The following is a 27,256-nucleotide window of genomic DNA, read 5'->3' as shown; positions in this document are numbered from 1 at the left end:
AGTAATTAGAGGACCACCCATCAGGAACTAGGATCTTTTCCTTCAGTGGCTGACTGAGCGGCTCCTCCCTACCTCATTTCTTCAAACACCAGTCACATCCCACAGGGTTTGAGAAGGCGCTGTGTGGGTACCGGATACAAAGGAAGGCAAGACAGAAGTGGAGAGGTGCTGTTAGTGAGGAAAAGGAATACCTGAGTTGTAATGTCCCTCTTTGTCACTCTGAAGCAGCAGGAAGCAGAGTGCATCTAGGTCACCCACAGGAGCATGATGACAGGCATGTCCTGGTTGCCATTCCGGCCCCCGAACAGGGAGGGATACATGGCCCAATCCATAGGCAGTGATTTAGACAAGGCAAAGACTGAGGACTGTCTCTGCTCCCAGGCACTTGTTGGCACATAGTGGGGACATAGTGGCACAGCCTCTTAGAGTTCCAGCGCCCAGCAAATATGACTACCAAAAGACACCAGCACACCCCCAAAGAACATGCAAAACACACTGTAGTGAGCCTTCTTCCCCGACTCTTTGTAATGGACAGATAGCTCTCCTGCACTGCTGAAGTCTGGAGAGCATCACAGAAGCTCTGAAAACGATCTCTTCCATTCCTCTACTGACATCACTTACTGCGTGACCCCAGATGACCAACCAGCAGCTTCCTTGGTTCATTTGCATTCCAACTCGATCCTCCTTGTAGTCCCCTAGGAACCAGTTGTTATGCTTCTGAGGAAGCCAGCTCGCTCCTCTAGTATATCTTCTGTTTAAACAGGGGTGCTGACTACCTGGAATTGGAGTGCCCCAGGCAAATGAGAGCTTTAAAGCATTTTGGTAATCCCCACCTCACTGAATGGTAAGAAAGGGATGCATACTTAGGCACACACAGTATGTGCTCTTTATTTATTTATTGTAACTTGTGTGTGTGTGTGCGCACACACACATGTAATGTGTTGTGCATTTGCCTGTACATGTACATACAGTGGCCAGAGTGGGATCACGAGTGTCTTCCTCTATCATTATCAATTACAGATATTCGGTCTTGGGTAAACTGACTGGCTGGCCAATGAGGCTCTCAGGATCTGCCTGTCTTCATCACCTAGTGCTGAGGCTGTAGGCACAGGAAGCATACCTGGCTTTCTCTGTGGATACTGGAGACTCAGGTCCTCATGCCGGCAGAACTGGTGCTCTCACTCAGCCATCTCCCCAGACCCTGTGTGGTGTACTTAAGGATTTGATTAAGTCGCTCTACGTGATAGATACCCTTGGTGTTCCAGCATTTTATAGGACCTGGCATTTGTGCCTCCTGTCTATTGCCTTTCTTCTTCCTCCAGCCCTTTTACCCCTGGCCTTGACTTGTTGCCTGCGTTTCTGGCGCTAGACCCATACTCCCAACTGCTGGTAGTATCCGAGGGTTTTACAACTTTGCTTACCCTCTTTCTGCTCTGTACCAGGGCTGACTAGCCAAGTCTATTATCCTGAGTCCTCCCCTGTTTGGTGGAGTTGTTGCTGCGAACTCCCTGACCTTGCTCTGAGGACTGGGCACTCCTAGGAGTTAGGGGTGGGTGGGGTTAGGGCTGAAACCCATTTGCACGGCAGCATTCCTATTTTATATTCGATTAACAAGTTTACTTTTCAGGCGAATACTCCCCTTTCCACCCTCTTTCCCTTTCCCTTCTTGGTATTTCGCCCTTGGTTACCTATACAGGAATCTCACAATAGCGTCATTTTATAGGTGGAAATGCACCCTAGTATCTTCAAACTAGAGGCAGTCATTTTTATGAACACTAAAGACCCTTCCTTGTAGCTCTTCACTGCCACCTGGCTGCTTGCCTCTAAAGGGGAGATTGGAGTGCTGGTAACATCGTTACTGCGGGCAGAACTGGGTATCTAGTGTAGGTTTGGGAAGGCTCCCCGCTGGCTTAGTAAGCAGTTTGGAATCTGAGCAGGCAGGACCAGAACTTGAGAGATGGGTTTAGGGCTAAGTACTTTTCCGCCCTGAGACTCTTCAGAGCTCCGGGTGAGTGATAGCACTCGGATCACTGGTTCCACTGCGCTACCTCGCACAGAGTGCCTAGTTTGCACTGTATCCGGGCACAGCACCACTCAAAACAAGTAGGACTGCAAAGACAGGACGTCACACAGAGTTGATGACTTGTAAGATTGCTGTTTTCAGTTCCCCCTCCCACTTGAGTACTGAAACGGAAAAGCACAGACCAGAAAGGGGAGCCCCAGGAAACTCAGACACTAGGTCTCTGACATGGAGAAAAAGTTCGAGAAAACAGATGGTAGTGCACAGAAAACAGTTGCTAGCGAACTTTGAGGGATTGCCGGGGTTGGCCGCAGGCGCTGCCCAGAGGGCAGGGAGGTCAGGTGCAAGGGGCGGGGACCCTGGCTGGGGCGGGCCAGCCGGCGGGGCATTTAAACAACAGTCGACCGTGGCGGGCACTCGCGCCGGCTCTGGGTCCTCGGTCCTCCCAGCTCCCGTACCGGCCACGCAAGATGCGGTCTTCCTTGGCTCCGGGTATCTGGTTCCTCCGTGCCTTCTCTAGGGACAGCTGGTGAGCAGGGCTGGAGAGGGAGGCTGCCGGGACGCTCAGAAAGGCACTTGGGCGGGCGGCTGATGTCTCTGCTTGTCCCTTGGGTGGGGGAGGAGGTTCTAGCTCTTTCAAGCCCGGGCTCCTTCAGTGGCACAGGCATGGACGGTTAGTAACAAAGACCTGTTAATTACACATCAACCCAGACTAATGTATGACCCTGGTGAAGAACAGGCTGCCTAAGAGTCTTCATCCTTTCGGTTTGTCACCCGTATCTGCAAACAGGCGCACAGGCGGGTACCTGTAGAGTACCTCCAACTCTTAATGTAGCACTTAGGGGGATCTGGATTTGCCTGTGGGTAACGAGGCCAGGGAGTGGTAAACTATAAAGGTGGCCAGGGATCTTCGGTCCCATTTTAGTTTATTTTATTGATTGGATTAGGTAACAGAAGACAGAAATCACTGGTTCTGGGAGCCTGCCTGGGGGCACCGGTCTAGTCTCTGGGATGCAGCTCCCCCAACACTGGGTGGTCACACTTAAAAGCGTGAGCTGGCTTTCACAGCGCTGTCCCCAAGACCACAAGGTCACCCATCTGCTGGAAGAAAAGGTTTTGGCCACTCTCCATCAGAGCAATGTGCTTGGTCTGCGGCAAGAGGGGGGAGGGGAAGAGGAGCAGCAACTGGGGGGTTAAAAATATTTTGTTGGTTGCCATCGTTTATAAACTGTAAAACTTAACACAGATTGGGCAGATGCTTAGAGTGTGATCCATTTGGCCTGGTTTTAAAGGTGTTTGGTTTCCAGCCCTCTCAGTCAGGCTGGTCATCACATACAATATCCCTTAGATGGTTTATCTGGTCCTTTCTAAATCTGGAACTATTAAGCAGTTTTGTGTTTTCAGAAAGATATGAAACGACTCTGATAAGGACTTTAGCGTGAGCCTGGGTTAGAGAGTCCACCTCCCTCCCATCATAATGAAGGAGCAAGAAGATGTCATAATTGGCAGGAAAGAGAATTGAGAGAGAGGAGTGGAGAGTTGCTATTTAGTGGATGTGGATAGCAGCTATGGTTGCACAATGTGAATATGCTTGCCGCTTCTGACTTTAAATGTAAAGGTGATTGAAATAACTTTTCTGCTATGTATATTTTACCGCAGGTTTTAAAGGCATAGTACAAATAAGCTTGTTTAGACATTAAGACTCGATGCTGTTTCACTAGCGGACATGGCTCACAAGACTTATCTGGTCAGCTACCACTTCAGAGAAGAAGAGTTCAGTGTCAAGGAAAACTAAACTCAGGACCAATCACAAACCGGACGCAGATGCCTGGAGAGTGTCCTCTCCTCGACACTGCTGTTTTCTCTGTAGACTCCATTTCAGCTTTTTTAATATCTAAAAATTTTTGATCACACAATAAAGTGGATCTCCTTAGATTTAATCTCATCATTTGCCCATGTACAGCAAAAGCATTAATTAATCAGGTAGGTCATGCTAAATTTGTGTTGCTAGAAGTTTCCATAAGGAGCCTTTAAAAAATAATGTGTGTGTATAGTTTTCCTTTAGTAGGCGGTGCATGTGTGTCCCTGTGGAAGCTAGAGGTCAACCTCAGGTGTCCTTCAGAAGCCATCCCACCTTATTCTTTGAGACAGGGTTTCTCACTGGGACCCAGAACTTGGCACTCAGCTCCACGGAGCTTTAGGTAGCTCTCACCTGTCTCTTCCTTCCCACCCTGGGAGTACAGACGCAGCCACCACTGTGCCAGGCCTTTAATGTGGGCACTGAGGATAACACTCAGTTTGTGCAGCAAGCACCTTGCTGACTGAGCCTTACTTCACTCTCCCGTAAATAGTCTAGCATTGTTGTTGGGTTTTCATAGTCATTTTACTATTCATTGTCTTGAGATGCCAAGAACTGTCTTTAGCACGTTTTACCTGCTATATCTATAAATTTGGGCAGATCCTTCTTTCACTGGGTCCCCTAAATATCCTAAGGCTTTTAGACCCAAAAAACCAAGCAACTTTCTTCTACTTGTGAAGACCAGGAACTCAGAAAACCATTTCCTTGGGTATTGACTTCATACAGTAAGCCTCAGTTCCTTCTAAGGGTCTAATATAGTTACTATTACATATCCATCCTTGTCGAAGATGGTATCCAGTCTAGGCCTTAATTACATAACCAGCTCTTCTAAATCTGTTCTTATTAAAAAGAAAGAAGAGATTCTTATGGAAGCTTTACAAATAGCCACATCGCCCTGTAAAACAAAAAGACTCAGAGTTTCTACATTTCGGTTTACAAAAAATACAATGCTTATTAAATTGCTGTGGGTTATGGATCACTTAAGAGGAAAGAAAAAGGTCTTCCTTCTACGGGTGTCCTGAAAATGGAGAGCTAGAATAACATTTCAAGTGTAAGTGATGGTCATAGCAGTTCACCTACTCCTGTGCAATTAGTGCTGGTCCTCCACATCTTGGCTTAGCAATCCCTGCAATTCAGCTTCTCCACAAAGAAGTCTCCTGACCATTCACTACTGTGTACTTAAAGTTGTCCGAGTGGGACTATCAGAAGAATAAGTGTTCAACTTATAAAAACAAATAAACACAATTTTTAGAGAGGAAAAACCTTAAGAGAGATACAACACAAAGATTCTGAGTTGGAGGACCCAGGCAGGCAAGTGGTGCACAAACATGCAGGCAAACACCCTCATATACGTAATACAGAAATAATATCAAATGATAGCATTTTATCTCTATGTTTAATGTAGACAAAACTGGTTATCTCTTTCGATTTCCCCCACGATTCTAACAGTAACTGATGATATTGGTATGGCGAGCCTTGCTAGTCTCAGTGCTTCTTTTTCTAAAACGTCAAAGACCAAATCTAGGTGGTTTTCTAGGAACCTGATTTTCAGAGTTCTGTGAGACAAGTCATCAAACCTGAGCCTGCTTTGCAAGATCTTAATACACTGCTTCTTTTCTTACTTCTTCTGGAACCTACTACAGTCCCCTCCACAAAACCTTTCTCATAACTATGCCCGGCAAATGCTCTACCACTGTGAGGGTGAATTGTGGTAAAGAGTCTGTCATATGTCAGCCTCTCGGCACAGGAATGCGCACAGCACAGCCTTGTACACACACATCACTTGTGCACTGTCTGTTAAAAACAAGATCTCTAGCACACTCTGGCCTTAAACTGCTTATGCAGCCAAGGATGACCTTGAATTTCTGATCCTCCTGCCTTCCCCTACTTAGAGCCATGACTACGTGTGTATTCCACCACTTGTGGTTTACATGGTACTAGGGATGGAAGCCCAGGGCCCTTCCAACTGAACTAAATCCTCAGTCCCACTTGCACACTTCCTGAAGTGCAACTCTAGCTGCCATAGTCTCCAAAATTCTAACATCTCCAAAGTTCAGGATATGCAGGGTTAGGAATCCTTTTACCACTGTGTGCTGTGAGTTACTGACTCTGGGGCTCGCAGAAAAAATGAAAACGTTGCCCCACATTCCTGGAATTAATGGCGGATCTGGAGAGATGCTGTGGACACAGCTGTCATCAATCTTTTTTTTTTTTACTTTGTTTTATTCATTCGTTTGTTTGTGTAACCCTAAGGATGGAACCCAGGGCCGCGTGTATGCCAGGCAAGTGCTCTGCTACCGAGCTGCATGCCCACTCCCACATTAGCAATGTTAGAAGTGGTGCTGCATGCACTGGGTGTCAAAGGGTGGTGGTTCAAATGGCCTGTGTCTTTTAGAGGTCAGTTGGATTGATTTTGATGAAAGCTGCCTCCTGGAGTATGTCCGATACATGAAGTTTTTGAGATTAGAGGTAGGCATTGCTTGGCATGCAGGACGCATGCAGCCGTGGTGGTTCTCTCTGTCTCATCTGTTATTGGTGATCACAACAGACGGATGTTAACACATGCACATTTCCTGTGCTAAACAAAATATGAGACCAGACGGAGACCACAGGATAAGGACGTACAGTGTGAAAGAAAATTAGAAATGAACTCTGTCACACACTACTTTCACACTGCCCTGAGGAGAGCATCAACATAAACTGAAGATAGCAGCAGGTAGTCTTGAAGCCTTCACCTGAGAAATAAGGGTATCAGCAAAGCCTATCATAAGATTGCTGCAGTGCTCAAATGGAGAGTGTTTGGATGGGGGCTAGGCTTGTTTTCAGCCCAGAAGTTAACCACTGGCTGTCATTCTGCAAGCTTTCTGTAGGTACTACTTTGTACTGGGTAATATTAATTTGTCTTTTTTTTTTTTTTAATGAAAGGTTAGTTCTTCCATGGGACATACTGGTAAACGGAGACACAGAAAAGCATGTGGCTCGTCAAACATTGTGTTGCTGGCAAATGACTGTACTGGAGTTGATTCTGGGTTATTCCGACTCCCGAGCCTTTGGTCTTCCCACTGTACTCCTGATGATCATGTGGGTGGAAAATAAAACCCACACTGTCATTTGACTTTAGACAAATCAATCTCTATGAGGCTACATTTTCTTAACTATACAAGGAAAATGACAGCCCTCAAATCTCAGGGTACTGAGATTAAATGAGAAGTTTGATTTTTACATTTACTTAGTTCTTTTTTTTTTTTCTTTCTTTTTTCTTTTTTTGGTTTTTCGAGACAGGGTTTCTCTGCAGCTTTTTTAGAGCCTGTCCTGGAACTAGCTCTTGTAGACCAGGCTGGCCTCGAATTCACAGAGATCCGCCTGCCTCTGCCTCCCGAGTGCTGGGATTAAAGGCGTGCGCCACCACCGCCCGGCTCTACTTAATTCTTTTTGAAAAAAAAAAATATTTTTAGCCTGGCGGTGGTGGCACACACCTTTGATCCCAGCACTCCGGAAGCAGAGGCAAGCAAATCCCTGTGAATTAGAGATCAGCCTGGTCTATAAAGTGAGTTCCAGGAATGCCAGGGCTGTTACCCAGAGAAACCCTGGGAAAGGGGGGCAGTGTAAAAACAAACAAATAAACAAAAAGTTTAACTGAAATTATCACTTTCCCTCCCTCCAACCCCTCCTATGCCCCCCCCCCCCAGTTGATAGCATCTTTATCTTTACTATGTGTATGCAAATGGAATGCTTTTTAAAGCACTCAGTGAATCCGGCAGCCTTTGTCTGCGGACTGGCTGTATGGTACTCCAGCCAGCAGGAGCATAGCGTGCAAGAACGCAGAGCCTGGAGTGGGGTTGTGAGCAGGTGTGTGGAGGCCAACAGAGTCTGTGGAGTTTCCATCCAGTGGGCGTTACTCCGTCCCCTGTCAGGACTGAGCGGACAGCCAGTTCGTGGTGTTCCTGAGCCACCAAACCCCCAGAGGGTCCGTAGCCCTGGGCCTGCCTGGTGTTGCTGTCTGCACGGGCATCTTTCCAGAGAGATGACTGTGGCCAGTGCCTACAGGGCTGGGTGAGGAGGAGAAACTCGGGACCTGGAGGAGGGAGCCGGCTGACACAGCAGCTGGATGAGCAGGAATGGGTGTGGAGGGAGATCGCTTTGGCAGGAGGAGGAGCAGGAGCTGGACTCCCACACTGTTTGTGTTTGCCCCATTCCTTAATCGTCTCTTGGGAGATGGAAAAGGAAAGGGCTGACAGATGGCTCTGTGCTGTGGAGTTGGTGAGGAAGAGAGAGCAGAAAAATATTCAAACACACACCGAGGGCTGCTGCCTGTGTCAGATACGTGTGCGCCCAGTGTATTTGTGGTCCTTGTGACGATCTTGTGTGGTCATTTACTCTTTTATTTTAAAAATAACACTGAGCCTTGAGAGGTTAAACAAGTTGCTCCAAAGTGACTGTAAGTTAGCAGAACCAGAAATGAAGGCTCAGCTTCTTTTGGCTTATGTCTGATGTCCTTTTCCCTATTGTGTAGCCAGAGGGCCGAAATCAGATCTGAGTCCCAGATGGTTCCTGTCCTTCGTCTTATTTTCCTGGCTCCTGCCAAGAGGTGCTCGATAAGGGCAGCAGAAGGAACTGCTTAGGGAGAGCTGTGAGGGCTAGAGCCACGTGCCCTGAAAAGGAGTGATCCCCGGAATGCTGGAGTCTAACCCCCTTCCTGTCACCCAGCGCGTGAGCCTGAGGCCCATCCCCCGTGTCTTTATTAGTGCAGCTCACAGCAGCTGTTTTCTGGGCTTCCCCTTTTCTCCCTGGTGTTTCCTCTTTCCCTCCTTAAAGGACAGAGCGTGCCCAACCCCCACCGCTCCGAGTGTTGCCAGTCTGCTCAAGCTGTGAGGACCGATCTAGGAGGCGGCTTGGAGTTGTCTGTGTAGCTGGGTGGAGACCTTTCTCAGTCAAGCTGTAGCCAGTGCTCACTGAGGTCAGAGTCAGGCAGTCCCAAAGAAACACCAGCACAAAGCACAAAAGCTGCCTTGGGTCTGCAAACAGCTCCGCGAATGCCATGCTTCTAGTCCCGTTCTAGCTGGGATTGAATGCTGGATCAGAGAGATCCAGGGGACCTAAGACTGGGCCCCAAGATCCTTCCCAGACAAGAAACCGCAGGAACTCAGATCATTCCAGATGAAATTTATGGTTAAGGCGATGATCTTTTTTTTTTTCTTTTTCTTTTTGGAAAGAAGGAATATATATTTGAGAAGAAAGCCAACTAGGGGAGCCCTGAGTGCTCAGAAAGAGTGAATGGGCTGGGCTAGAAGCTACAGCACAAGGTGTCACTCAGGTTGTGAAGGGAGCAAGTTTGTGGGCTTTAGAAGAGCTGGCCAAATAGGAGTAGAGCCCCGAAGCCATACCTCACCGCCAGCGACTGTCACTAAGTTGGCCTATGGTGTGGACTGGTGTCACCGCTCCTCTGACCTCTAGCTTAGGCACACTCAGGAGACAGCGAGGGTGAGGCCAAGGCCAGGCCTCCTGGGGGTCCTGGAAGGATGTGCGCACATCCATTGTTCAGAAGAGTGGTGCCAGCTGAGCCCTGCCACTTCCATCTCTCAGAGCAGTACCTCAGACCCAAATAGAGGAGAAGGACAAGAGGCATGGGATTCCATGGGCCTGCTCCCTGTCCCTTGAAAGCTCTCTCCAGCCTGGCCTGACCCCGCTCACTCTCGTACACTGTGGGCACGACACAGGACTCTGCCCTTGGGCATCTGTTCTTGCCTGGCCCTTCCCCACTCGGACATCTCCAGGAGGGCTTGGTGGAGGGTGAGGGTGGCACCGTCCTCATTGACCCTGCTCTGCTTATTACTGTACTCAGCCCTCTCTCCTCTCCAGAACTACTGTCCCCAGAACAGGCACACCCAAGAACAGGTCACCAGGTTCATTTCCTCAGGGAGAGCGCCAAGGTCGCCCGCAGCCACCTCCTGCTGTTGATCTTCGGGGCTGTCCCGGGTTGAAGCTGGGGTGGTGATCCACAGAGTTGAAGTCCCGCCGCTGTCTCTAAGTCATGGTCGGGGCTGTCAGAGCAGTAACTGTGGAGCAAAGGAGGAGGCGGGGAGCAGTGGTGAGAGAGGAGAAGCCGTTTCCACCTCTCCCAAGATCAGAGGCTGCTCTTGGGGTCTTGTTGGCTTGCTGTGGTGGTGAGGAGAATAATTAATTAAGGGTGGTGTTTGTTCATTATCTACTGCTACTGTGGGACACCTTGTTCCCTCTTTCTAGCCCAGAATCATTCTTAGTGCAAAGTCTTAATGAGGTTGATAAAGCTATTATCAAGGTCCTGGGAAAGAAGAATTGGGTTGTCAGCTAACAGTTAAGAGATAGCTGGTCCCGCTCTATCTGACTTGGTTATTCAGTAACCACCGTCTGGTGGTAGAGGAGGTGGTACTCTAAGAAGTGCCACCCCACCCCCACATAAAAGCCTTAGAAGGTCATGGGGCAGCTACCCCTACATGGAGTGGTCTATGTTCCTTGGCCCCTGGCCTGCTTGCCCTGCCCAGCTCTGCACCAGGACGGCCATCTCCTGCCTCATGACTCTGCAAGTCTTCTCTCTGCATCCCCTGTGGGACTTCTTGGTTGCTGAGGGAAGGACTTATGAGAAGTGAAACCTACAGGTCCTACCCTGCCCAGAGTCCTCAGCTGTCTGGCCTGTGAACAAGCTTGAGTTCTGCAGCCTCAAGTCTAGCTCCACCCATAAACCTCCTGTTTCTGGGCCTCTTTGAATGACAGCACCTGGGGCCCTTTCATGAATACCTGAAAGGAGCCAGGCTAGTAGGAGGCCTGGCTCCAAGTAGGCTGGGGCCCAGTCAGTGTTGTGACTTGGAGCTTAACCTTCCACCCTTTGGAGGCCAGGCAGGAAGTCCCAGAGGAGACCAGTGTCAGGCTAACACCAGGCAACACAGTCGAGGAACCCTGACTCTCAAAGGTCCTGTCCTTCCTGCTGAATTAGTGGTCCGGTTATTTTGTTGGAGGTTGGGATATAGGCTGGGCAGGTTTGAAAATAAAAATCACAGATCAGATGCCAGTGTAGACTGGTTGATCTACTGTCTGCCCCCCAGAAGACCTCAGCTACCCAGCTTCTCTGTATGGTTGCAGACTCTCTTCCACCCACCCTAAGCAAGGCAGGGCAAGCAGCCCCAGGTCTTTATGTCTTAGGAGACCCAGGTAGGTATCCTGGAGAGGTAGGGAGGAGGGACTGATGGCCTCTTAAGTTCTGTTAGGCAAATAAAGGTCCAGAAATCCCCTTGTAATAGTAGCAAGAGCTGCCTCTAGTCCTTCTGGCTCTTCTTCACGAGCTAATCTAAAACAGTATCAGCCATTTTTTAAGCATCCGCTGGGAGTCAAGAATGCTGTAAGATCTGTAGTGAACATCTGTCAGCAGTTCCCGGAACAAGGTGGAAGAAGTACTTCTCAGAGGAGTGAACAGGTTTGGGGAAGAGAGCTATCTTTGCCTGGTTCTAAGTCCTTACTTTTTGTCCCTATAGACATGAGCTTGAAATCAAGGGAATCCTGTGAGGCTGACAGAATGGGAAGGCATGGGCTGGCACCATCTTGCCATGAGGAAGCCCACACGGGGCTTCGCCCTGGTTTCACCTGGCTCGTGTCCACAGCACCGTTGCCCAGGAAAGCCCAGCCCTTCTGATGGCTTTGAATCCTCCTCAAGAGAGAGCCCAAACTCAACTTCTTGGCACACAGGGCCCTACCTGGCCCTACCTCATTCAGCCACTTGTCCTTCTCCGCTTGACTCAAGTCTCCCCTTCCTGATATCTGAAGCCATGCGGTGTTCCCAAGCCAGCACTGTTATTTCAAGCCTCTGCGCCTTCCCCAGTGTTTGCTCCCTGGCACATCCCCCTGCCCAGCCCTGGTTGACTTAACCATCTCCTGCATGATTTTGAAACCACAGCTCCTTCGCCTGACACCGCTGTTTCGTGTCCGCCTGTACTCCCTTGTCACACAAGGCTTCCTGCTTTTATGGCATAGTCACCCATGAAGTCCAGAAAGCAGGATCTTCCTTCCCATTTCTCTTGCAGTTGTCAGACCCCTAGTGTGGTGCCTGTGGCATGGTAGGTGCATGGGTGGATGTAGAAGCAGTCTTGTTTTTTCTAAGAGCATCAGGGTGTTAGATTTGAGCATGACTGTGTCTCTTCTCTGCAGTGGCCGGGAGGGGTGAAACTATGGGTGAAAGGGGCATCGAGCCGAGAAGGATGAACACCTGGGAACTCAGATGGGATAAAGTCAGAGAAAGATGGGCTGGACCTTCCTCCCTGGGAAGCTTCTGGTGTGTGGGAGGAAAGTAGTGTGGACACCGGGGTCAAGGTGAAAGGGGAAGGATTCGGACAGCTGGCTTGTTCCTCTAGTGCCTCTTTGGTTCCATCTATCTCATGAGGCATCTAGAGTGTCTACTGAGGTGCAGCCTTACTTTCCAGGTGTTGTGGGAGGCCGCTTGTTTGTTTCCCAGCCTCCCAGACTCCAGAAATAATCACACAGAAACCATATTATTTGCCATACTGTTTAGCCTATTAGCTCTAGCTTCTTATTGGCTAGCTCTTACTTATTAATTTAACCCATTTCTATTAATCTGTGTATTGCCTTGAGTAAAGTTCCAGCATCTGTCTCCAGCGGGGCTACATGGCTTCTCTTTGACTCCGCCTTCTTCCTCCCAGCATTCAGTTTAGTTTTCCCCACCTAGCTAAGTTCTGCCTTGCTATAGACCAAGGCAGTTTCTTTATTCACTAACCAATAAAAGCAACACATAGACAGAAGGACCTCCCACCACCCAGGTAACAGTAGGGTCTGTTATTGAGCAGCCATCACTGCTGGGCTCTCAGGGGATACAGTGGGACTTGAGTTCCCAAAGGTCGTTCAGAACCAGAAAGGATCTGATATGTTGTGACTGTGGCAAGGACCCTAGCACCTCTATGTGGTCAGTTAAGATAGTAGTCACAGAAGCTGAGCTGTGTGGCACTTAAAGGTGAAAGCACAGGTACCCAGGGACTAGGATGAGAATGAGTGAGTTAGGGCTGATATTACCGTCACATACAGTTGAAGAAGCCAAAAGCAGAAGACTAACCAGGTGAGTGGGTGGTGTCACTCAGTGCTGTCTGCTTTCCCCCTGAATTAGGCAACAGCCCAGTTAACTATAGGGTTGAAGTTCCCATCCATCCATTGCTCTTTGCCTAGGCTGGCTGGGTCCTCTCTCTAACAGAAAATTCTAGAAATCCCTGAACTAGGAATCAGCTGTGTGTGTGTGTGTGTGTGTGTGTGTGTGTAACATATAGATAGATAGATAGATAGATAGATAGATAGATAGATAGATAGATAGATAGATAATTGGTAGACCTGGAAAATTTCAGTGTCGCCAAGCTTTTTGATGTCAGTCACTGAGTCAGGTAGGCATCTGGGGTAACCTTGGCTTCCATGGTCCCTAGAAGACCTCTGATTGACACAGGTGCCTCAGAAACAAGTATCCAAGGAGGTGCTTTGAGATTAGGTCTCATTATGTAGCCCAGGCTGGCCTCAGATTCCCAATTCTCCTGCCTCAGCCTCCTGAGTGCCGTCCCAACAGGTGTGCACCACCATCCAAGGTTTCGAAGAAAAACTACAGAGCCATGGAAAGAATAGAAACTGACGTCTTGGTAGGAAGCTGAAGTCCAGGGCGAAGTGAGGCAGGGTTTGGCAGCTCAACTCAATTAAGGTTTTGCAGAAACACCTTTTGTTTCACAAGCGGTGGCCCGCATTGCTTAATTATGTGCTTGGAGGAAGTGAGTTTAGAGTCTCGGGACAGATTACCAGATAGGGCAGGGTGAGCATCCTAGTGTCTGCCTTCGGTTCATGGAGCCAAGGGAGAGGAGAGCTCCAGGGCCTGCTTGCCCTTCTCCCCAGCCCTTCTCTTTAAGGAGCAAAGGCATGCGTCTTCTCCTAACATCTGACATTTTCTTCCAGGTTGGTTTGTTGGTTGGTGGGCTAGAACTCAGGGCCTCGAGTGTACTGATCATGTGTTCTACCACGGAGCTGTCCCCTCATCCCCCATTCTGAGGTCTAGTTTTTCCATATACCTTCTGGTTCCTGGTTGCTGAGTCAGCTCAGCTGATGCCTTGCTGGGGAAACAGTGACTCAGGGGTGCCCTGCAGGATCCTCCCTAGGCCCCACGGGAGGTGCAGCAGCTATGGCACAGTGGAAACTTGGAGCGACTCTTGATTAAACTGCTCTTTCCATCTGGACAGCACATGAGCTAAGAAGTAGGTCAGGGGAGGTCACAAGGGGTGTGTGAGCCACAGAGGAAACCATCACCTTTCTGTGGAGCGGAACTGACCATGAGCCAGGGACCATGAGGGAGAGGACTCAGGCATTGTCACCAGCTGTCCCAGCTGAGTCATCTCTTCCTGTAGTCTGGACCAAGTCTGCCGTCTTCTAAGCACAAGAGAAATCTGGACCTCACTCTGTAGAAAGACCCCTCTCCCCTTTAATTCTACCCCATGCCCATCATTTCAGACGTTTAGAAAATGACTCAATTCCCTGTGGCCATAATTGCTCCACATATCCAGACACAGAGACAGCCTTGCTGCAATAAGACCCTAGAAGGGCTAAGGGTTGGAAAGAAAGGGGCCGGAGCAGGGGAGGTCCTTTGCTCATAGACACTCCTGACCTTTGCCCTGGGAGCTGGGGTCTAGAAGAGAGCCTGAAGGTAAACCGTTGGTGCTGAGGCCTTGAAGGCTCCGTGGCTGGGCCTCTGCTGACTGTGCTGCCCCTCTCTCCTCCAGGTTCCGTGGCTTCATTCTGCTGCTCACCTTCCTCGTCTACGTCTGTTATCACATGTCCAGAAAGCCCATCAGCATTGTTAAGGTGAGGCTGGCTGGTAAGGGAGAACATTCTGCAGGGCATGTTGTGTGCTGACAAACACAACATGGCAGACACGTGTGCTGCAATTGGATGCTCCATCAGGCCATCACCTTCCAAGTTCCCTTTCCCTGGTGGCTGGGACCATTCCCTCCACCTGCCAGATACCCACTGTTGGTTCTTTCCTACAATCCTCCTGTAGTGTTCTCCCACACATTCCCTTTTTCACCTTCCAGACAGCAGTGCTGTTTGGTGTGGGGGAGCTGAGAAGGCAGAGGTTTTAGGCTCTGTGGATTCCATTCATGAGCGTCTTCTGGCCACCTACCCCTGCTGGAGGAGGTGCCGGCAGGAAGGAGCATGGACTGTGGTGGGAGAAGCAGTGCTGCTTGGGACTGAATAGCAGGCTGCTTGCTTCTCTCTGGGCCGAGTGGGCTCCAGGGAACAATATGATCCTTGACTAATGTGTGCCATTGCCTTCCAGAGCCGCCTGCACCAGAACTGCTCAGAGCTGGTGAGACCTGAAAACGACACCCACGATCCCAACGATACTACCTGGTGCAGCTGGAGTCCATTTGGTAAGAACCAGGCACATGGCTGCTCTCTACTCCCCAATCCCTCCTGGAGAAAGAAAGGGGCTCCTGTGGGGTCAGCCACCTAGGCAACTTTTTGTCTTTCCCACCTGCTTTCAGACAAAGATGACTACACGGAGTTACTGGGAGCTGTGGACAACGCCTTCCTAGTGGCTTATGCCATTGGCATGTTTATTAGGTAAGAGAAAGGCAGAGCCTGTGCCCATTTGGGGGTGGGGGTGGGGTAGATGCTTCGTGACTGCTGCTTCTCCTGGCTGACCTGGGGCTGCAGGCTAAGGCAGGAAAGCTGATGGTGCCTAGGTGTGGGCGTGAAGCCAAGTCCCCACCCAGGCCATTAGCCTCCTTCCTTCACTGTGGTCACCACAGTGTTCCTTCACCTGCTGCTGGTGGACAGGAAGCATTGGTGGGTATGGACCAGGGTCCTCTAAGCCCTGGACATGCAGATTCCAAAGGACAGCCTACCCAGTGCTGTCTTAATCACACAGCCAGTGTGGGTCTCACCCAGCAGCAGAGCTTGCTGTCAGAAATCACAGATGAACAAGGCAGGCTGTGACCTCTGCGGAGTTCATGGCCTAGTAGAAGGACCCTTATCTTAGCAGCTGATTGAAAGTGGTTAAAGCTGGGGAATCAGACAGTGCACTGGGATTGAAGACGAGGAGTTTAGGGAAGGCATTACAGACGAGCTCTGAAGTGTGAAGAGCCATGGGCATGGCCGTGGGGAAGGTCACTCAGGCTGGCAGCACGAGTGAACACCTAGAATAGGGAACAGCTCGGAGTACAGGCAGAACCTTCACAGGGTTACCTGAAGGGGAACTTGGAGGGACGCAATAGCAGGAGACAGGGCTATTCGCAAAGGTCATTTGTAGAGGGCCTGCCCCAGGCTATGGAAAGGGAGAACCGAGGGAGGAGTTTACCTAGGTGTGAGGGAGAAGCTGAGGTGGACAAGACAGGTTATATATAGCAAGGTTCTAAGCTCTCACCGCCTAAGGAGCTGAATGTCTGGACTGCTGATGTTTCAGAGGCCTCTTTGATGAAAGGAGGAAGGAGAATTTAGAATTTAGAGTGTTGAGCTTCCATTGCTTTAGGGAAGTCCAAGTCATGGTACCCGAAAGGCAATCTGAATATGACACTAAACCATGAAGGGACACATGGGAACCAAAACCAAACAGCAGAGGATGTGCTGAAAAAATAAATAAATAAAAGGCTTAGTCAGCCAGCAGGGAGGGACATGGCAGCAGAATTGTCAAAGGAGTGTCAGATAAAGCAGAGAAGCCCTGAAAGTGAGGGCTGGGGTCGGTCTTGGAATGTAGTAGGACACAGGTCATCACTGCTCACCACGGCCACAGTGACTTCGGCAACATGGGTAGGAGAAGGAGGAGGTAGAGTGGACATAGCATTAACCTGGAGCTCACCCCTGTCTTTTTCTCCAGTGGAATCTTTGGGGAGCGGCTGCCCCTCCGTTACTACCTCTCAGCTGGAATGGTGCTCAGCGGCCTGTTCACTTCCCTCTTTGGCCTGGGGTACTTCTGGGATATCCACATGCTCTGGTACTTTGTGCTTATCCAGGTATGAGTCTGTCTTGCACTTGAGTCTTTGTCTCCCTCGAAGAGAGGTCCCTTGAGGTCCCTGGCCATCTCCAGGTCAGAGCAGACAGGGACGTGGTCCCCTTGCTTCAGTCCCAGGCTCCTGCCATCTTCCCGCTCCTCAGCCACGACACTGAGCCTCCTCCACTCAGGATGGTTGAGCTCACTCTTACCTTCCCTTTCTCCTACAGGTCTGCAATGGGCTTGTTCAGACCACAGGCTGGCCATCCGTGGTGACCTGTGTCGGCAACTGGTTTGGAAAGGGCAAGTAAGTGTGATGGGGGGGGGGGGGAAGGCCCTGGGGGTGCAAGGGAGGCATCCGGAGTACTTCCAGGAGGAAATAGTAGAAAATGTGTCCTCTTGCCGGATATCACCCACTGAGAAGAAACATCTCTGAGGCTAAAGGGCAGTGCTGTTTTCCTCATCTTTAGGATTTAACCCATAGAGCAGACATGCTTCTCGAATAGGTTTATTTCAATTTTTTGATTAAAGGTAAAATTTATGGACTGGCTTTTGTGTAAGATTGCCTGTTCTTGCCTTCAGCACTGCTGGTCTGAGCTGTTCAGTTCTTTGCTATGGGGGCTGCCCCCACACACTGTTTTTGCAGTGTGCAAAACTAGATTCCAGTAGCAAAACTCAAGTCAGGGGCATTGAAAATCTCCAGATGTTTCCAGATGTCCCCTGTGGGATAGAATCACCCCCAGTTAAAGACTCCTGTTTAGGGTGATATTGATAGGGGTCAAAAAGAAGAATGAAAGGTTCATGACTTCCCCGTGGTCAGAGTTCCCATCTGTGCTTGCCCGGGGAGCTGGCTAGCGCACCGCACCGGATCTCAGCCCAAAGCTTTCTCTGCACTGTCCTTGGGGTCTCTGAGAATCTCAGTTGTGCCCACATTCTAGAGGCTAGAGGCAGCCAGTCTTCTGGGCTTGGCTGGGCGGGGTGTTTTCCCCCATTTTTATCCCTCTTCCTCCCCTTTTCTTCAGGCGGGGATTTATCATGGGCATCTGGAACTCCCACACTTCTGTGGGTAACATCCTGGGCTCCCTGATCGCCGGAATCTGGGTAAACCAGCAGTGGGGCCTGTCATTCATCGTGCCTGGCGTTATCACCGCTGCCATGGGCATCATCACTTTCCTCTTTCTCATTGAATGTGAGTGGACCCTTCCACACCCATGCTTGAACGTAGGTTTGTGGGAGAAAGCAGACATTCTGTGAGCGTTGCTGTTCAGGGTATTGGGTAATGAGCTCTGTGACCCTGAAACTGCCCTTTTCATCTGTAAAGTGAAAAAAGTACTTGCTCCCAAGGATTTCTGAAGAGAGGGACATTGTAGTTTAAATGTTTTGTCTGTAGTGGGTGCTCGCTCTGCTGAAGGGTTGTGCCTCTTACATTCAGACGGCTACTGTTTTTTCCCATTCTCTGACAGCCCTGAGTTGGCAATACCAGTGTATCGCTACCAGGTCAAGAGCAGTCATAACAGTTCCTAGAAGAGGCAGGCTGGCCTAGAATGCCTGCCCCCTTAATGCTGGGGCCCATGCGGGGCATGTAGGGATAACTCTCCATTAGTTTAGACCCACTGTAAAGTGAGGGGCTAAACTATTGGCAAGCTTCTCAGAAAGGCATTTGTCCCCCGTGTCCCCACCTCCCCAGATCCAGAAGATGTGGACTGCACCCCTCCTCAGCACCATGTGAGTAGACCATTCCAGCCCTAGCCCTGCCTTCCTCACAAGAACTGGCCATGGGAGGGCCCAAACCTGGTGGGCCTGCCAGCCCAAGAGAGAAACATACACCTCCCCCAGGATGGGGGCCCCCTACCTCTCACCTGGGCCATCCTTCACATTAGAGAAGGTTGGTAAATGGCCCTGCCCACAAGGAGGGATCTTTTCCTTTGCTCAGGATGACCTGGAGAAGGAACGGGACAACCCTGAGGATCCTGTGAATGGTCCCTATTCCTGCAGGGAGAGTAATGTGGACATTGCAGCCAGCTCCTTCAAGGAGCCGGGCTCCGAGCCTGCAGCCATCAGTTTTCTGGGGGCACTCAAAATTCCGGTGAGATGTTTGTGGGGTGAAGAGAGAAGGGTCTCTCTAGAATTTCCACTAGCTCTCAGTGGATAGGGTACGTGGGGGGGCAGGTGGCGTCAAGAATTTCTGTACAGACTGTAGGATGGCTCCTTGGGAAGGGCAGGATAGGAGGGCTGTCTTGACATGGCATGAGGCAGTAGGTACATTGCTGCCATTAGGATGGGGTGCATATTTGGGGTTGCTTTGTATGGGAGTGATGACAGTCATGGCGTAATTCTAAACACCGGTGAGACCTCCACTGGACTGGGGATCTCTCGAGCACCTTTTCATTGTGTCCTCTCTTGTGCTACCCAGGGTGTGATCGAGTTCTCGCTGTGTCTGCTCTTTGCCAAGTTAGTCAGTTACACCTTCCTCTACTGGTTGCCCTTGTACATCTTCAATGTGGGTGAGTCCCAGGGGAAGAAGAGCTGAGAAACAGGGTCTCTGCTGGGGCAGAGAGGACACTGTGCCTGAGTTTAACTCTGGTAAACAACCTAAGCAAAGCTGGACCTCTCTTTGGTTTGGGAGATTTGCTTGCTTACTTCAGCAAGTAGGATGCTGAGCCCCAAGCACTATCTCCAGCCACTGGCCCCCTGGGAGCTGTGCTGGACCTTAGGAGCACAAAGTTCTGTCCTGTAACCCTCATTTCTCCAGCCTGTGTGTGCGGGCTGCTTGGCCCAAAGGTGGGCGGAGTCTGCCTGGAACTCCTCCACCTCAAGGAAGAGGCTGTGTGTCTTACTCCATGACCTCCAAGGCTCTTCTTCCAAGGGCCTTCATGAGAGTGATGTCTTTGTACTGGAGTCTTCTGGGCTACTCTGGGGGACCTGCCCCCATGCAATGGCCACTCTCCAGTGACACCACCCAAGGACGTAAGGATGGAAGAGGTCACTGCGGTGGCTGGAAGGGCTGTTTGCTCTCCACCTGCTCCATTTCTGCTTTCCACTGATGGGGTAACACACCGAAAAGCAGCAGGTTCCACTTTCCTGACCCCCAGGATCCTGAGGACTCCACCCCTTACCCAGGACCTTTCACCAGAGCTGTTTCACCCTTTCTCAGCTCTGAAAAGGAACAATGGCTGTCCTGCCCCACACACATTTACTCTGAATGGGAGACCAGGAAACCATGGGGATTAGTCACCACCAGATCTTGAACTGTAGCTTGCCCCATAGCTCTACACAGTGGCCCCTCTCTCTGATTCTGGCAGAGTAGGAGGGCAGTTTTGTAGGCATTGTGACCCTTTGTTTGGTGGCTTTGATGCTGACTTCAGAGTATGAATCAGCCTTGAGGGTGGAGTTACCAGTCAAGCTTCTAAATGTTCCCTTTTCTAAACCCAGGGTCCCCATGTTCTCACCGGTCTCTTCCTGTGGCTGTGGGCATTAACATATTCCTGTGGCCTGCCTAGGAAGAGCCCTTATGGAGCTTGCTTCTAGGTCAGGAGTGGGTCAAAGAAATGGCTGGCTGGGCCAAAACTCAGTCAGAATCTTACACTCCAGGAGAAAGAGCTGGAGGCATACCAGGATTGGTACTTTGCCCTGAAAGGTCTAAGCCAGAAGAGAGTATTGTAGGACTCAGAGCCTGAAGGAGTATATCCCAAACTATTGCAAACTCACACTGTGGCCCTGGCCAATCACTTGGTCATGGGTCCTCAGCTTCTTCTTTGGGCTGGACCAGTGTCCCACAGAGACTCTTCCAGCTGTGGTATTCAGAGCTTTTCTCCGAGCCTCCCTGAGTATCTGACCATGGTTTTTTGTTGTTGTTGTTGTTGTTGTTTTTGTGTGTATGTGTGTATTTTATAGCTCACTTTAGTGCCAAGGAGGCTGGGGACCTATCCACACTATTTGACGCTGGTGGCATCATAGGTAAGGCCCTGTCCTTTTGTTCTGGCAGGCTGTCTTTCCTGCTTGTTCCTATGCAGAGGTGCAGAGAGAAGGGACAACGGGCCATGGTCTGGGCAGTGGATTCAGAGAAGAAAGACCTCCTGGTGTATTCTCATTTTTGCTCCTGTGAGGCGGGGTGGGACTAAGAAAGACAGTCTTCGTGCTTTGGTTTCCTGGAGTGATAGGTGCAGGGGAAGGCTGCAGAGAGAGATGGTCTTTCTTAAGGCCAGGCCAGCATGTGGCAGGGTGATGGGGAAAGTGGGCAGCAGACGAGGAGCAGCGTGGCTGTGTCAGGGACAGTGTGTGAATGAGCATGTGTTCCAGGTGGCATCATGGCAGGGCTCATCAGTGACTACACCAATGGCAGGGCCACCACTTGCTGCATCATGCTGATCTTGGCTGCTCCCATGGTACGTGTATAATCTCAATGTGCATGTGCTTGTGATCAGATATTTGGGGCCTCACGCCTGTGTGTCCATCTCCACATTGGCATGCATAGCTGTCTCTTTGAACATGCGTGCGTGTATTTCCTGGGTGCATGCGGAGAAGGAGAAGTGACAGTCAGCAGGGGACCAGGCCCTGTGAAAGGAAAGGCACCAGCTGCTGCATGCTTTGACCAAGGAATAATAGAGATTGAGGACAGACACCAGAGAAGACTTTGGGGGGAAGGGGAAATTATAAGAGCCATACCTAGTGGTACCTGCCTGTAATCCCAGTGCTTGGGAGGTTGAGGCAGGAGAATCAGGAGTTCAAGGTCTTCCTCAGCTACAGAGTGAGTTTCAGAACAGTCTGCATTGCATGACATGCATCTTGAAACAAACAAACAAAAAATGAAAAAGAAATTCGAGATGACCATGGTTAGACCATCCATGTCTGGGACAAAGACTTGAGAAGCCTGGATGTATATGGCGGGAAGAACAAGTGATGTGTGGCCTTCCAGAGCAGACAGCTGTTGCAGACTCTGGTCTAGCCCAGCGAGAGGAAACTGGCTTCAACTGTCTCCTTCCTATTTCAGATGTTCTTGTACAACTACATTGGCCAGAATGGAATAGCCAGCTCCATAGGTGAGGAGGAGCTGTGAATCCCACACAGTCCCTAGAGAAGCTCTGCCCAGGGAGGTCCATGAAGTGGGTGCTGGGTCAAGGCCAGGGAGTGTGACACACTTGCTCTGGACACACTGTGCTGCACACAGTCCCTCATCTCTAAGAACACCGTCTCTGCTATCTTCCCAGTGATGCTGATTATCTGTGGGGCCCTGGTCAATGGCCCGTATGCACTGATCACCACAGCGGTCTCTGCTGACCTGGTGAGTGGGCTACTCCTGGCTATCAGGCTGGTCTGAGGGCTTGGTCAGGGGCTCTGTGTACAAGTTCAGTTCCCCTTCTCCCTTTCCTGCCTGTTGTGCTGCAGAACCCCCCATGGGCTCTTTCCTTTCAACCCCAGGCCCCCATCACCACCTTCCTCAAGTTAGCTTTCTCCCAGCGCTCCTTTTACCCCCATGGTTCTGCTCAGCTTGGGTTCTGCTCATCCCACCCTACTCTGTCTCCCCAGGGCACACACGAGAGCCTGAAGGGTAACGCCAAGGCTCTCTCCACGGTCACAGCCATCATCGACGGGACCGGCTCCATAGGTTTGTTCTGGGTTTGGGCTCCTGGCAGTTGAACCCCTGCCTTGACTTGGGTGGACCCCTAGGTGCACTGCCCACGGTGGTCAGGGAAGGTATGTATCCTGTGTCATGAGACTGTCGTGTACAGGTGCGGCTCTGGGGCCCCTGCTGGCTGGGCTGATTTCCCCCACAGGCTGGAACAACGTCTTTTACATGCTCATCTCTGCTGACATCCTGGCTTGCTTGGTAAGCGTTCTTGGGGTACATAGATGGCCACTGGGGAATGCTTTATGCCTACAGACTGGAACTCGGGCATAAAACATGAGGGCTTCTAAGATGGTGAACAGATGGCACCTGGAATGTCTTCCTGTGGGGAGCGCTGTTTTCCTCAGCCGGGCCCAGATCACAGCGTCTCCCCTTCTCCCTCTGCTTTCAACTCCCCACAGTTCCTCTGCAGGTTGGTGTACAAAGAGATCCTGGCCTGGAAGACGTCCCGGAGCATAAGCAGTGGGTGAGTCCCCTGGCAGTGGAAGCCCAGTACCTAACCTCATTTCTGGGACTCCACCCAGTGCTCAGTTACTCTGTACTCCTTTGTGCTGGTCCATTCTGGGCCTCAGGAACACCAAAGCAGCTCCTGCCCCTTGATGTGCTACTGGACCCCCATCCCACCCCAGACCTGCTAACCTTTCCTCTGTTGTCCCCGTGTGTCTCCGTAGCTCTAGTCTGGTCCTAACTCACTCGCGATAGTAGTTTCCTCAAGCCCTATGAGTTTGTGAGTATTCTCCTCCAGTCTGACTAATAAGCCATCAGAATGGTGGCTGCATGTGGATCCTGCCCTTTCCTGTGTGTGATCCCCCTACCCCAGCTTTCTCTGTTTCCTTGGGAGATTCAAGCTAGTCAGAGCGTGGCGCTTGGGAAGTGTTTCTCAGGGGATCTGAGATGCTATAACAGGCTTTGGACACACCCATAGGGCAAAGCGGGCAGAGATACAGAATCCTTCTCTGAACCGAGGCTGAGCTGCAGGTGCCTCCTAAATGTCAGAAATCAAAGTCACCTGCCCCCTCTGCCTGAGGTGTGTGGACAAAGGCAACTATGAAATCAAAGCCTCTGGAAGAAATTGCAATCAGAATGGCTAATTCCGGGGTAGTTTCTGCCTGGTGTCTGGTGGTGGTGGACATGGAAGGTTCATAGGTCAGTGATTGAGGCAGTGGCTGGCAAGAGGCTGGTGTGCTGGTGACTGGGCGACTGTCCCTGGGGCCTTTCTGGGTTCCTAAGAAGGAGCTGGCCAAGCCTGGACCTGGGCTGGATGGTATACATGAAGAGCCACCCCCTGGGGCCCTGGTAACAGTATACAGTGTCTGGGAAAATCCACTTTAAGAGGCATCATACAGGAGAAAGGTTGAAAGCTGGAAGCAGCACTAAAAGTGGAGGGATTCAGGGGTCTGTCCTGCCGTGCCTGCCCTGGAGGAGGGGAATGGGACTGGACAGTGTGATTTATCTCGGTTCGCCTACATTCTCTGGGCAAGGCTTGTAGGGAGCCTGGGAGAGGCAGAAAGGCAGAAAGGGAGGGGGGAAATGTGGCGATCTGGACTGGAGGCCAGCCTTGGGCACTGTAGCTCACCTCTCAGCTCTCATTTGAAGTGAGGAACCATTCCTGCCAGAACCTGAAACTGAAGCCAGGTTTGTGGGGATAGCTGGCCTTTCTGGGCACCGCAGCTCTCCCAGGCTGGTTCTTTCTGGAAGGCCATTAAGAAATGGACAGTGATTTACCAGCGCAGGGAGCGCTCGAGGCTGAGAACCTGAAGTCCCTGGACATTCTTGGTTTCTCTGCACACTCACCTCTAAGACCTTGGCAGACTCCTCGGTCTCTGCATCGTTGAACATAATGGGGATGTTTCCCTCAGATGCCTGCTAGGGTTGTCCCGAGGTTCTTAGAGAAGGTGGCCTATGTGGTTCGATGCTTTGTAAAGTGGCCACATGTGTCAGAAACACTTTATTTTCCATATTATTCTGGCTTGTCAGAGCTTGCCCACGAAGTTAAAGAGAACCCTAATTATGGCCAGTACACATGAAAGGCAGAAGCTTATTAAGCTGCGGCTTACTTTCTCATCTCACCTCTCCTGTTCATGCAGATATAAACAAATATGAGGCCTCAATCGGAAGAGCAGCATGGAGAGTACCCAAAGTGCTCCCTATGAGCAAGAGAACGGAAACGTCTATCACAAGGTGAGGCAAAGCCTCCTGATCCAATCAGTTCAGCCCAAACCCATCCTGACACTGAGGGTACAGAAGACTATGGGAAGGGACTGCCGAGCACCCAGCATGGAAAATGGAAGACTCTAAGGCCTGAGCTCTGGGAGCTGCAATCAGAAGGGATGGGGCTGAAAGCAGAAGGGAAGACCTGTTCAGACTCTTACTTGTTTGAATTCCAAGCCAGGACCAAGGCCTGGAAAAGGTGCCTATTTCCTTCCATGTTAAATTATAATCTCTGTAATTGGTCTGTACCTTGTTTCAAAGGTGCTGGGCCTCTCTGTCCCTTTGCCCATCAACTAGTCTTGATGTAAGAGTAAGACCCTCTTCTCTATCCTCCTCTGATCCTGTTGGTAACGCAGCCACTCTGAAGCATTAGCACTGCTCTCGCAGAGCCAAGGCCAGAGTGGAGCAAGGGGGCTGCCATGAGTACTGAATGGGGTGGGGGACTCACTCTTGGCTCCTGAGCATCCCATCCTCAGAGTCCAGTACCTCCCTTGCCTCACCCTGAAGATACCTCGGTGGATGAAGACATTGGGGTCAGTGCTGAGAAGACTAAGGGGCGTTGGGCACACCTGAAAACACCAGTGTGTGTTAAGCACTGGGTGCCCACTGCGTGGCAGCTCTCCTGTGGGGATGAACAGGACAGTGGATACAAGACTGACTCAACACTGAGCATGCGCATCACATTTAGCAAGAAATGAACGTGACACTTGACTCAGCCAAGTGGCCGCTACAGAGCAGCTGCCTGGATCCATCTTGCAGCCACCCTCTTGCCTAGTGTTCTGATGCCCACGCTCCTTCCACTCTGAGTTCTGGATCATGAAATGCCAGGCTGATTCCTGGCATTTCCGCCTGACCTCTAAGCTGCCCGTCATTGCCAATACAGATTTGTTTTTGCCAACTGTGCCTGTGCTTATCCTTGGTGGGGCCTGGCATAGCAGCAGCCATGGGGCTCATGAGGGGCAGTGAAGAGGCATCACAGGACCAAAGAGATTGGTATTCTGGGGCTGCTGTGACAGCTGCCATTCCCAGAGGACATACTCATGACATTGATAACACGAGCAATGCAAACATTGCATTTACTAGAATGCTGTGTTGGTCAGTGTATTACAATATAAGGCTCATATGCCTGATCCTCACTTTGATTCTGCAGGGAGCAATCAGCCAGAAACCTCTGATATTCAAGACCTGGAAAGGGGCAGGGGCCGACACATGATATTTTGCTCAGTATTCACACAATCTTCCTACAAAGAATTTTAACTAATGCTATATGGAAGGTGCAAACTTAAGGCGAAACCATGTTGCTTCTAAACACCACTAGATGGTGACACCATCCCATGGTAGAGTCTTAGGTGGGCAGGCGGTGCCATTCTGTTTCAGAGAAGGAAGCCTGTGCACTTTTGACTCCTAGACTCATCCCCACCATTCCTTGAAGGTCAGTGTCACAGGAGGGATTCTTGGAGGTCTTGCCCCTCCCAGCCTCATTATTTACTACTTTCTGTTTCCTCATCTAGAACAGGAATTGATGTGAAGGGAGATAGAGCCGATGACACTCGCTGCCCTCCCCTCGTCTCCTTAGCAGATAACACAGAACAGGAAAATATAAACAACACAAGCCAAAAAGTTGAGGGCTACACCAATCGTCAGTCCAGACCTGATGGGATGGCCCATAGGGGTGAGCCTTGTAGCTTCAGCGGGACAGCTTCTGAAGGAAGAATTCATGGGCTTTGTATGACAAGGCAGTGAGAGGGGGAAGGCGGTGGATGCTCACGTGAATTTTGTCAAGCCTTCCTATGTGAGGCATGAGGAGCTGAGCCTGAACAAACACGTGCACTCCAGGCAGACATTAGAAAGCATCAGCAGGTTTGTGGGAGCCCAGAGCAGGGCCTCAGAAATGAGGGCTTAGGCTGCATGTATACACTGGGGGAAATCGCAAAGGTTGGAGGACACCCCCTCTCCAGATGTACCCTTTCGCACTCACTTGCCAGGCCAGGTTCTCTGCAACCCCCTCCACCCGCCCACCCCAGTTCTGGGCACAGTCTGTTCACCAGAGGCTCAGTACCTGTCTTCTCTCAGGCCTCTGCACTCACACGGGGCTAATGCAGGAACATTACGTTAATTAGTTATTCATTTAATTTAACTTCACATTTGGTCTCAATTAAGCTTAAAATGTTCTTCCTCATAGATGCTACAATAGCACGTGTAATTAAAAGGCAATAACTCTTTGTGTTTCTCCTTTAGAGATCCGTTGGGAGGCTGGGCTAGTGTGTATGAGGTGTGGGGGGGGAGGAGGAGGTGGAAGGAAAAGCGCCTCTTGTAGAGCTGAGCACTTTGGAGGTCCCACTGAAGGTGTGAGGCGGGAACTAAAGCACACTGAGCATGGGGAGGGTTGGTGCAGGAGCCCTGAGACGGAGATAAAGCAACAGAACTTGTCCACGAGGCAGTGGGAGGAAGGGAGGTTGTGGTTGTAGAGGAGGCCATCGTTACAGCTAGGAAACAGGGCCCTATTCTGTAGCAGGTATAACGCCACCCACCCAGAATGTCTACATCCTA

The 27,256-nt window shown here is 50.5% G+C and overlaps 1 protein-coding gene across 2 annotated transcripts; it reads left to right on the top strand.

The window, feature by feature from the left end:
- Positions 1 to 2,395: 2,395 nt before the first annotated feature.
- Positions 2,396 to 25,604, top strand: Slc37a2 (solute carrier family 37 member 2). Of its 2 annotated transcripts, XM_038324042.1 has the most exons (19): positions 2,396 to 2,549; positions 14,660 to 14,741; positions 15,217 to 15,310; positions 15,425 to 15,503; positions 16,756 to 16,891; positions 17,100 to 17,176; positions 17,892 to 18,058; positions 18,557 to 18,594; positions 18,803 to 18,955; positions 19,283 to 19,373; positions 20,764 to 20,826; positions 21,169 to 21,254; positions 21,860 to 21,908; positions 22,077 to 22,150; positions 22,396 to 22,474; positions 22,599 to 22,696; positions 22,897 to 22,961; positions 23,167 to 23,222; positions 24,583 to 25,604. In XM_038324042.1, exons 1-18 carry the CDS (start codon positions 2,491 to 2,493, stop codon positions 23,195 to 23,197), a joined length of 1,521 nt encoding a protein of 506 aa, XP_038179970.1. In that variant the 5' UTR covers positions 2,396 to 2,490; the 3' UTR covers positions 23,198 to 23,222; positions 24,583 to 25,604. The 2 variants fall into 2 exon arrangements, with proteins under 2 accessions (XP_038179970.1, XP_038179971.1); XM_038324043.1 differs by lacking the exon at positions 23,167 to 23,222.
- Positions 25,605 to 27,256: the final 1,652 nt, after the last annotated feature.

The sequence above is a fragment of the Arvicola amphibius genome, chromosome 3 (genome assembly GCF_903992535.2).
Source record: "Arvicola amphibius chromosome 3, mArvAmp1.2, whole genome shotgun sequence".
Taxonomy (NCBI): Eukaryota; Metazoa; Chordata; class Mammalia; order Rodentia; family Cricetidae; genus Arvicola; species Arvicola amphibius.
Note: the sequence above shows the minus strand (reverse complement) of the source record. Positions and strands in the feature narration are given on the sequence as shown.